Source organism: Dermacentor andersoni, chromosome 6, assembly GCF_023375885.2.
Source record: "Dermacentor andersoni chromosome 6, qqDerAnde1_hic_scaffold, whole genome shotgun sequence".
In the NCBI taxonomy this organism is placed as follows: Eukaryota; Metazoa; Arthropoda; class Arachnida; order Ixodida; family Ixodidae; genus Dermacentor; species Dermacentor andersoni.
In genome coordinates, this window is record NC_092819.1 from 52,441,248 (window position 1) to 52,452,932 (window position 11,685).

General features: G+C 46.4%; 1 protein-coding gene across 1 annotated transcript in view; it reads left to right on the top strand.

The window, feature by feature from the left end:
* Window positions 1–11,683, top strand: part of LOC126522908 (leucine-rich repeats and immunoglobulin-like domains protein 3) — a 117,004-nt gene extending 105,321 nt beyond the window's left edge. The window contains exons 11-19 of the mRNA XM_050171752.3: window positions 218–381; window positions 1,428–1,567; window positions 1,898–2,075; window positions 2,857–3,138; window positions 3,837–4,112; window positions 4,869–5,150; window positions 5,857–5,970; window positions 6,607–7,077; window positions 7,633–11,683. Of these exons, the coding sequence (XP_050027709.2) occupies window positions 218–381; window positions 1,428–1,567; window positions 1,898–2,075; window positions 2,857–3,138; window positions 3,837–4,112; window positions 4,869–5,150; window positions 5,857–5,970; window positions 6,607–7,077; window positions 7,633–7,889 (2,164 nt within the window). The 3' untranslated portion in view covers window positions 7,890–11,683. The remainder of the gene's footprint in view (window positions 1–217; window positions 382–1,427; window positions 1,568–1,897; window positions 2,076–2,856; window positions 3,139–3,836; window positions 4,113–4,868; window positions 5,151–5,856; window positions 5,971–6,606; window positions 7,078–7,632) is intronic.
* Window positions 11,684–11,685: the final 2 nt, after the last annotated feature.

An 11,685-nucleotide genomic window follows, 5' to 3' on the forward strand; every position in this document is an offset into this window, starting at 1 on the left:
ACTTGGCACACGACATATCGCTGCGACAAGTTCAGGGTGCGATCATTACACGGGAAAGAAAAAATATCTAATTTTTATGACAAAATTCAGGGGTGCAATCATTACGCGAGTGCGATCATTATGCGAGTAAATACGGTATGAATATGCTTTCCACGAATGGTATTCCCTGACTGCCACTTGCCTTTTTCTTTCTTTTTTTTTTTTTTGTGTTCCCCAGCCTTCTGGACAGCAGCAGCCTTCTGTGCGACTGCAATCTGCTCTGGCTGCCTGCATGGATTGTCCGCAAGGGTTTCCAGGAAAGCGTCAAAGTGCGTTGCGGCCACCCGCCTGCACTCGAGGGTCTTCCAGTGCTCAACATCGCAGCCGAGAACTTCACGTGCAGTGCGTATACCCGATCTACTTGCACGTTCTAAACGCAGATTCTGAGAATATCTTTCATAATATATGGACTCGAATGAATGGCACTGTTAGAATTTTCCTTTTTCTTCTGGAGGCAGCGGTGCTTGGATGCGTTTGGCTGTGTAAAAAGTGGGGTTGCATAAAGTCACAGTTCTGCCTATATGGTAGCGCAGCAGCAAGAGAGTACCTCTTGACACTGAAGCCAATCATAACTGACACTGGCATCATTGACGTTAAGCGAGGTCAAGTTTATTTTAAATTTTTTAGTTTATTGTACATGGCAAAAACATTACATCATGAGGTCCCAGTCAGTTTCGGAAAATATGACTGGGGGCCTTCTATTATTACATGAGTACGATAATTATAGAGAGAGCAAGCAGTGATAAATGTGCAAACATGTGAACTATGGAAGTATAACAAGATAAGTTGATTAGTTAAGTACATAATAACATGCAATAAACCTAGGTACAATCCTGGGCAAATGAAACGTGAACAAAAGAAAGTTACAATGCAGAACAGATTACATTTCGTGTCCGATAAATGGAGAGCACGATCTCGCACCGGTATACTTACTCAGATCGTCGGCAAAGATGTAGGCCTCATGCTATGCATAAAAACCGATGCATGCATCACGTGTATCGGTGGAAGCAGAAACGAAAGAACTCATTCTAATTAGCCATAACTTGTTCGCGTTTAATTTGTCCACGATAGTACATACAATAATGTTAATGCTATGCAGTAAACAAAGCACATACACATAAACAAGCACATTAAGAATAAGCGCTAAGAATAATAAGTTTTACCTTACAAGCATAACACAATAGCATATAACACAGCACCACAATATATGTTCTGCTGGCTTGACCCTAACTGTATTCCCAATTTGTTAAAGCTACACCAATAACGTTTGTAAACTTTCTTGGCCCAACGTTTCTCGGTTTACGATACCTTTGCTGCTTCTGCTGGGTGAAAGGAGTGCTCTAACATTTTCTATTTGCTCTGTTTTCTTCTTTTTGCTCTGGAAACAGAGGACTTTCCCAAGCCTCAGATCTTGCTGCAAAGCCCTGAGAACCAGGTTGCACTCAAGGGTCAAAACATCACGCTTGTATGCAAGGCAGCCACAGCAAGTGCATCGAGGCTCGAGTTTCAGTGGAGAAAAGAACAGAAGGTATCCAAAACAGAACATCATTTCTCTCTTGGGTGTGCTCGTCATTTGTAATCAACAGAGCTCAATGCTGACTTTTATACAATGACTTCTTAGACATATTTATTGGTTGATAAGGAGTGTTTTCACCTGTGCTCTGTTCAAGTTGATTGAGGACTACCGAAACAGACAATGTACTCTACTAAAGTTGGAAACAGACATAGCAGAAAGAAAACGACATTGTATTGGCAGATGGGCTTGCCTTTGTGTGTGTTAGCAGAGTTTCAGGCTCCCATCGTAACATTCCAAAAAGGTGTTTGTTTGCCAACATAATTTCTTGTTTGTTCCAAACAGTTCCTGTCTGATGTCGAGACGGAGGTCTCCGAGCAAGTAGAGCCCAACGACGTGGTGGTGTTCACGAGTTACCTCCACCTGAGAAACATCCAGAATAAAGATGAGGGCCGGTATCAGTGCGTGATCCGAAACCAGTTTGGCTCCGTCTACTCCAATCACTCCAACATCAGCGTTTATGGTGAGTGTTCTCGGACGCATTCCTTTCCAAGATTCCCTGCTTCACAATTCATTTAGTGTTACAAATGCAGGTGTAAACATGTTTAGCATAAACTTATTAGTACTCCACAGGTGATTAACATCACTAAGCATGGCATCGCATCAACTGCAGTTACAGTACGCTGTGCTCTGTACTGTGTATCTTATCAGGAGATCATTGCTCTGCAATGACTTGCATTAAGACTACACAGCTCGCACCGTAAACAGAATGGCGCACACACACATGGAAACTACCATCTGAAGGTGCTGCAGATAGCAGGTGTGGAAGCGTGCAAGGGAAAAGACAATGAAGGGCACAATTTCTTTTTAAATTGAAAAAAAAAAAAAAAAAGAACGACAAGGGAAACGCAACAGGTTGTCAAAAATGAACATATCGTTACAACTTTTTTGATAAGATTTTTTATCACTTCGCCTAATGCAAAGCTATATATGCTACGTATGTGGCCAGGAAGATGTATGTCCAATGCACTCTAGCTTCGCAAGAATCTCAAAACAGCGACCCACAGGCTTCACTTACACAGACTGCTGTAAATGTAACAACAGGTTTGATGCTGCAGAGCTTGAAGCAAGAATGTGCTGCCAGTGTAATTTCCGGTCAGATCAGTGTCACAAGCTTCTCGCTTTGCAGAGCAGCACTTGAATGATTAAAAAGAAGTGCGATGCTAATACGGAAAAAAACAAAGTGGGCACTGTTTTCGACTGCTGTTTCACATCCACGCTTGCTTTTCTTTTCTAAACTGCAGTGCTACCCTCGTTTGTGAAGACTCCTTCGAACCTGACGGTGCGTGCCGGAGGCACAGCGCGATTGGAGTGCGGCGCCACGGGCCAGCCGACGCCCACGGTGTCGTGGCAGAAGGACGGAGGGGATGACTTCCCGGCCGCCAGGGAACGCCGGATGCATGTCATGCCCACCGACGATGTCTTCTTCGTGGTGGCCCTCAAAGCAGCCGACTCGGGTGTTTACACCTGCACCGCCCGCAGCCGAGCTGGCGTGGTTCGTGCCAATGCCACGCTAACTGTTCTCGGTGAGCCTCCTGTCCCTCTCTCATCTTCTCTCGTACCTTTCTCTTCTTCCAGATTTCTCTCATGCTTGCTATGAGAGATGATTGTGAAGCTGTTTTCTACAGACTTCACGGATGCCACGAACTGATGCTAGTCATTTCCATCTGTTGCCGCTACTGTAGTATTAGCCGCTTTAAGCGTAGTAACAATACTTCAGTGTGCGATTTACGCACTATTTCTAGTCTTTCTAACAGTTGGAAATATGACATTGTGCTGAGGTGATGGGCCGGGATGTTCTAGTGCATGCAGATTCAGGCACCACAGGGAGATACAGTCCACTGCATATTTGGTTATGTTATTGGATTTCAATTATTGTTAATTGAGGGCCTGGAGGGTATCAGATAAGGGGGGTGTACAAGCATGTGGTATACAGCATGATGGCAGCTTGTAACTTTGACTGTGTAGTGTGCTTCTTTTTTTTTTTTTTTTCCTTTCTCTCTATCAAAATTTTTTTTTAGCGGCATTCTGTACCTCCTATAAAGTGAGCATGCAGCAGCCTTTCCTCAGTAGTGATCCTGATGGCACCTTTTCATGAACTTTGCAAAAAGCTGACCTAACCCTGGTCTACAGCCCCCCCAGGCGTTCATCCTCATGTCTATGTACAGTGTTTGCCAACGTTCGTGTGTTTCTCGTTTGACACGTTTGCTTCACACATCTGCAGAGGCACCAGCGTTTGTGCGTCCAATGCGAAGCAAGCTGGTGGCAGCCGGCGACACGGCGGTGCTGGAATGCCTGTCGTCTGGTAGCCCCAAGCCACGTCTCACCTGGCTCAAGGATGGAGCACCCTTGGTGGCCACTGAGCGGCACTTCCTAGTGGCTGAAGCGCAGCTGCTGGTCATCACCGACAGTAGGACGACGGACTCGGGCCAGTACGCTTGCGAGATGACCAACACCCTGGGCATTGAGAGGGGGCTGTCTCTCCTCAAGGTGGTGCCAGGTGAGTGCGTACCACAGTTACGCAAAGCTATTGAGCGTACTATCAACACAATTGGTAGTTTAATCATTATCGGTAGTACTCTCGACAGTGCACCATTGATATTGATAATACTATCGATTGAGCGCTATCAACAAGGTAAAGTGTCAGAACAGCGTATTCATGCTGCATTCAATATACATTCTGGCACATAATTCTCGGTTGTTTAGTTATGGGGATCCAACCTGCGTGACGTTTTACGTGAATAGCACTGGATGCATTGGTGTCTACGAGTGACAGCATTCTGGCTCAGTGCCAAGCATGCACGCTGTCTTGGCACACCACCCAGGAATGGTGCTGCCTGTAGGCGCTGATGCATCTATGGTGGCATTTTAAGGGCAATCACTTTTGATGATAATTTAATTTCACTTTCATGAGATTTTGTGTAACTAGTGCTGAACGTGTTGGTGCTTACAGGCAACAATGTTCCTGGCGCAGCGCCTAGACAGCACGCCGAGTATTGTGCCAGGAACGTTGTAGCCCATAGACATCAAAACGTCCAGTGCTAGTCGCATGAAAGCTCGCGAAAGTGAAAGTATCTCCCAAAGTATTCCTTCTAGTGTGCCCTGAGGCTAGTCACATAAAAACCCATGAACATGACTTATCCCCGAAAGTCAACAACCGAGAATACCACCCGTGGTGATTAGTGGTGAAGCCTGTTTGAACCTACTCTCAGAGTGCTGCCTTTACTGACGTGCCTTTGTTCGTTGCTATGTGCAGCCAAGTCCTCACTGGGGCCTTTGGGTCCCGATGCGGAAGGCATGACCACGGGCATAGTGGTGATTGTGGTCGTTGTCTGCATCGTGGGGACTTCCCTGGTCTGGGTGTTTATCATCTACAAGACGCGCAAGAGGCAGCGCCCTACCTGCAACACGCTTCCAGAAGCCCCGCCTCCTGTGGAACCTCCGAGAAGGCCTCCAGAGCAGGAGCCATTTCTCAGAGCTGAGGCTGATGTGGGTGACATCCACGTGACACGGGACATCTGTGCTGACTCGGGTTCTGGTAAGTCCTGGACTCTTTTACACAAGTGCTGTTAAGGCTATACGTTTGCACGTCGTTATAACTAAACAGAGTATTACAAAATATTGAATATAACAAAGTACAGTAAACTCTCTTTAAACGGAACCTCAAGGGACCAGGAAAATTGGTTCCGTTTATCAGGAATTCCATTTACTGAGAGAAAAAGCTGAATACAATTGCATGACTGCAAAACCAACCAACGATGAGGGTGGTGTTCCGTTTGAATGATTTCCGTTTATCGAGATTCCACTATAAATGCAGTTCTCCTTGAAATGCCCATAGGAATTTATCTATTCAATACCTCACTTTACGAACTAAAATTGTCCTGCCTATAGGTATAACGAACTAGATTCACCTTGCAAACAAAGAATTCGCCAAGAATATAGCGTTCTGCAGAGCTCGACACTCGTTCAGCGAGGCAGTTCAAAACTAAAAACTCATACCCGCATCATTTATCATCAGTGTCAAGCAGTTATTGTGGCCTGGTCAGTTACTGCACTATTGTAGGTCAATCAAGGCGTTTATATTTTTGTTGAGAATGTTCTAGGTGGGAGACGTATTCTGTAAAGAGCACATTCATGCAAGACAAGGCACATTTGCAAACCAGTAGTGCTTGCCTGGAATGATGCCATATGCATGTGAAATGAGGCATATCTTCATTATGTATCACTGTGTTTCATCTTTGCAGACCATTCAAGCAAGGAGAGCGGGCACCAAAGTTGTGATGACTTGGGCTCCCAGGTGGACACAAGTAGTCAGACGTTCATTCTGGGGGCAAGCAGGATGCCTTTCTTTGCACGAGGTCAGTACCCCATGCTATCTGCATTGCCCTTCCTCTACACCACAGAACATTGCACGCTAAAGGAGTTGTCTTTCCCCCAATTGGTTGACTGTATGTTTAGAAATGATGAGCGTGGTATACGATTCTTGTAGAGTTACATTTTACAGTAACGGTAGTTTCGTTACTTTTATTTGCTGTGAGCTGAGGGCTGAAGCCTGCTGCTAGTAAAATACTCTATAAGTGCACAGGGAACTACAATACTGATTATGTCGTACTTGGAGTAGTTGCAGTGTCTTGCACTGGGTACTCTCGAAATGAGTAGCTTTCTGAAGGCCACCTTTAGTCTTCAGCTGGCTGCCTCGCTTACTAGCCCTTCTCATCGGCGACCCCCGCCGTAGCTGTGTAGCTATGGCATTCTGTTGCCGAATGTGAGGTCGTGGAGTCAAGTGCCTGTCTATGGCGGCCACATTTCGATGGAGGTGAAATGCAAAAATGCTCGTCTACCTTTAATTTAGGTGCACGTTAAAGGACACCAGTTGGTCAAAATTAATCTGGAGTCCCCTACTAATGCGTGCTTCATAATCAGATCATAGTTTTTTTCACATAAAGTCCCAGAATTTAATTTAATTTCCCACCTGTGACCACACTTCTCATCAGGTCGGCGAGAAGGCAGCCTGAGTTCTGCAAGCGGCAGCAGCAGCAGCCAGCCGAGCCCTCCCCACGTGCGGGCAACGCTGACAAGTTTCCAGCCCCGGGCGGCGACTGGCACTCTGTTGGAGCAGACAACGTTGCGGCATTTGACGAGGCATCCCATTGCACTTGGGCGGCCTTGCCCTCCCAGCAGCTCCCCCTCCCCCATCCATTCGCGAACAGCGTCGGCGAGTGGACAGGCCCGGTCCCTCTCGGAGGGCCAGCTGGCGGCGCCAAGGGCAGCATCCGTACCGCTCGCCCGCCGGCACATCCGTGTGCGCCGCGGTTCCAGTGCGAGCAGCGAGAGCAGCGGAGCAAGCGGCGCCAGTGGTGGTCGTGGTGGCAGCAGTGATGAGCGGGACTCTGGCTTCTCCACGTTTCCTCGGAGTGTGCGCAGCTGGAGTTCGGCGTCCCTGCATTGCAGGCTACATCCCAGAGGTACGTGCACGAGAAAGTGGTTCTGTGGCCTGGGACATAAAGTTTACTGCCAAAAAAAATCACTAGAGGCAAATCTGGTGCTAATGTCTATGGAAGGTGCAAGTATGGAGTAGTTCAGCCAGCATGGAAATGATAAGTAGAACATGGATTTGTCTAAACTTGGTTCTTTTAGCTTGAAATGACTTTGTGGGTCTGGAAGTTCGTCATATTCAACAAAAGGCAGTCTAACCTTGCGATAGTGATCATTGACATAACAAATCATTGAATATATAGCAACATAAATTAAATGTTTCTCACCGATATCAGAAGGTGACAAATATATGCTTATAATGAATATTGGAGGTAACAAATGTATTTTGGTGCACGATGCAAGTCCGTTATAGTGGGTTTTCACTGCATTGCGTTATAAATGCAACAGTTCTCAAGGAATTAACCCCAACAAACTTGTCGAGCTATCAGTCCTCATAACGTAATGAAAGTTTGTGGTAATGAACAGACTGAGATTTACTGAAGTTAAAGCATCATTCATTCATTCCTTTTGGTTCCTTTGCGCAGAGGTTGTCATCAATGGAGGCAGCATAGCAACAGTCAGCGGGGCTGGTTCCCAGCAGTCGTGCTGCCTCACACCAGCCTCGGTCAGTCAGCAGGACGTGGCGTCTGCCGCATCTGCTGAACAGCAGCCCGCCGTGACAGACGTCCACCTCTCGCCGGGCAGACGGCGCACCAGAGCAACCCTGATCATCGGCAGCAAGAGGCCACCACAGCCGTCCCCTGCTCGTCGGGCACCAACCACAATGGCTTCGGTGGTGTAGCAGAAGCAGCAGCGGCAGCTGCCGGAATGTACCCAGCACAAATGGGGTGGTGCATGGTTGATGTGGGTGCATCGTAGTGAACACTTGAGCACTCAGTGGCCGGCCTGTTTCGTGAGCGAATGCGTAGGTGCACACAGCTAGTGCTGTTTGCCACACCACTCGCTTCTAGGAAACAGATGGTGTGGTAAGCAATTGATTGGTTGCAGAGGCGCTCGGGATTGGCTAGGGAAAACTGTGGCACTTTGAGATTCATTGCAAAAAGGCAGCTAGCCAGGCAACAACTGTGTTGGTTGCCTTGGTGCTCAGTAGAAGTTGCCTCCTGTCAACTGCAGGTGGGATCGGCTAGGAGCGATGAATGCTGGCGGACAGAGCGGCATACAGAGGTGTGCTCTCTGTTTTGGGGCTGATTTACACATGCGCCAAGAGGTAAACACTATCGGCATCGCCCAGCAACTGGATCATCGCTAAACAGGGTTTGGCCGGCCGCCATAGCTGAAGTGTTCACTTGCTGCACACATACATGCACGCTCATGTAGAAACTACAGAAATGCCCCGTCTTCTTTTTTTTTTTAATTTTTAAATTGTGCTGGAGACCAGTCTTGCATCACATGGGGGAGGCAGTTTACAGAGAAACCTGTTCATTGTGTTAACATGGTCAAGTTTACAACTTGGAGTAACCACTGCGCACTGTTTGCCTGCGACAGAAGTGTTTGTTGCATCAGTAGAGTCTTTTTTTTTTGTGTGTGTGTGGCTATATTTGATGCAAATATGCTCAAACTCGAGCTACTTTCTTTTGCCTTCAGGTCACTTTATTTTTTTTTTACCTGCGTGTTGTTTTGTTTTGCACCAGTTCACTTCACTGCGAGAAAAAATCTGGGTGTTGAGGTGTGGGGGGGCTGCAAATAAGGCAAGCCTACTTCGGGTATCGCACATTTCATCAGCCTGTGTGTCCCCAGTGGCTCCCACCCAAGCGCTTGTCTGAGACAACAGGTACCCCCCACGTGATGCAAGACTGCGGCACTTCGCTTGTTGCAGAGCAGCCAAAGATGTAATATTAAGGAGGAAACCCGAGTGACGCGAGAGGGGTGCTACGAACGTGGCGCTCGCGCCAGCCATTTCCAAGCTGAGGGAGATGTGCTATCCTGTGCCATGTTTTAAAGAGAAGAAGAAAAAAAAAACGGTTACCTGTCGTCGTGCTGTTATGTGTGCACATGTATATTTTCTTCATGTCCGTGTACATAGCGTAGTGCAAGACGTTGTCGTCGTCTAGGGGTTTCGGGGATGGGGAGAGATTTTTAGCTACATAATGTACATAGCAGAGCACCGACAACACCACCACCACCACCACCACTCTTAATTTAAGAAAGAAACAAGTCATTGTGTATAAATGGTTGTCTCCGTGGTTGTACTACATATCTGTGGAATTGATCGTAAACCCATTTGTTCCTAGGGGTTACAGTGTCTTGTAACATAGTCACGTCACTGGTGTCGAGTGTGTGTTAATGTTTCGTGCCTCACGTAGTTAGCCACCTTTGGTCTGCCTCATCATCGGCTGCTGGACAGAAAGTTCGCAAGTTGCAGGTGCCCACCTGCGAAAAGCAGCTGCAAAAGCAGACTCCTTGTGCAGCATCGGCGGGAAGTGAAGGCTGCTGCCCACGCGTCGACGTGGGTTAACCAGTCTCTCGCCTCCCTCCGTTAGTCTTATGTATATAGTTTAGGTTGGGCGTCTCATTCAAAGCCGTTACGGAAAGAAAGGTGCCAAAAAAAATAAAGGAGCGCAGTCGTCATTGCTGAGGGAGACTGCACGCCTGGCCGACATTTGCCCAGTGCGCTGTCCCCAGGGTGACATTGGCTTCTGTGCCTAGATATTAACCCTCGGCCATTCCCAATCGGTAAAGGGAGCTGCGCCTGCAAAAATACTGTAGCGTACAAACTGGCAGATGAAAAACAAGGAAAGAAAGAACAGAGTGATTCGAGCTCAGTTGTCGTCATTACTTACCCTTCAGAAAATGCCGCCACAATTGTTCGAGCTTGCTACCAACACGGAATACGCGCGTGAGTGGCCACGGGAAAGAGCCCTCAGCTTTTCTTGCCCGGTGCAAAAGAAAGCATTCTTGGTGGGTTGTGAATTGTTGTCGACAAAATACTACAACGCAAAGTACCTGCATATTTTCAAGGAAAGTGTCCGTGCTCACTGTGGCCCAGCTCGGCTTCCGTCTCTCTTTCCTTTATTTTTATTTTTGTCCTCTTAAAGCATCGTTCACTAGTGATCTGTTTGGCAGCTTATGTTACACGTTTGGGCATTAACCGAATTCTCACGTGGGTCAAATTCTCAGTTTCAAATTCTCGTGACGTGCACCGCGAGGCACGAGACTAAGAGATGGTGCGTACGTGTGTACAAATCTCACCAGTGCTACACTACTGCTGGCAAGGTGTAGGGACAGCAGACTCTGAAAAACCCGAGTGTGCTCAGAAATTGGTTTCAAGGCGGCGACTACCAGCCTTTGAAAGTGCATTCGCTCAAGTGTCGTCAGTGTTTCATAATCATCGCAGTCAAGTGTAAATACATACTACAAGCAATTGTACATAGCTGTATAGCCCTCGCAAAGGGGAGGTCATTGTAGCATTAGTCAATGTCCAGAGAACATATAGTTTTATTTAAAAAGCGATAGCCCATACTCGCAGGGAGGATGTTTTAATACAGCCAATGGGGACGCGCGAACGTTTGTTGTAGCTGCAAAAGAGGAGGACGACGACTCTTACTCCGGGACGTCGCAAAAAGTGTGCGCGATTGGTGTTCACTGGCCGTTTCGCAGCTGATAAAGGATATTGCCAAGACATTAGATTTCACAGTGATTTCTCTTGGCTGTGCTTTGTCCATAAAAGCTCGCAGATGCCTAATTTCTTTATTAATCTGCTCACGGAAATCTTAAAGTTTCGAGGTTGTATCATTGCTTCCCGTTCCTTTGGTATTTAACTTGTTTCCTCTGAAAATATGGCAAAGGTCCATTGTGTCGAGACAAGACTGATGTGCAAGCCATATTTTGTACAGTTCCACTCAGGAAGGCATTGAGGTCAGTTGTATTGCAAGGAAAAAAAAAAAAAAACTGAGGAAAACATTCCCCATCTGCTTGATTTATACTTTCTACAATTTTTCTATGTAATATTTTTTTTCCGCAAGCTGCAATGCCCAGTGCCAATCAACGTGTGTCAGGGTCCGCCACCTACTTTTTCCCGAAGTTCCAAAGGGCGATTGTTTCTTTGGTGTTGATATATAATATACATATTTGGTATTGTAGATAGCAAATTGTAAGTAAGTGTATTTAAGACTACATCTTTTTTTTTTTTTTTTTTTGTCGCCGAGAAAAGTGATGGATATAGTGCCACTGCAATATGTCAACGGTCTAAAACCAGTCCCTCTGTTTATTTTATTACTCTGAATAGTGCCATATGTGTTCTCAGAATGTCTGAGTTCGCTTACGTTGTCTTATAGACTAAACGAAAACCAGTAATGGTTTCACAGCCAGCCTCGGTCAAGACAGAGAGAATCGGTGACATCTTGTGTTGCCCATGCTGCGAGTGCGTTGCATTTGTTAATTTCTGAATTCACCATTTTTGCCAAATTTATCAGCCTTGTTGATGTTGGTTACTTTTTTTCTGTTTCACACGCCTTTTTTGCCATAAACAATAGTGAAACATTTTTCAAACACCCGAAGATATGTCTAGTATTGTTTGTTTGTTGCAATATGCAGTGGCAATATAAAGAGTTGTAATAAAACTCAGTATGCACAGTATG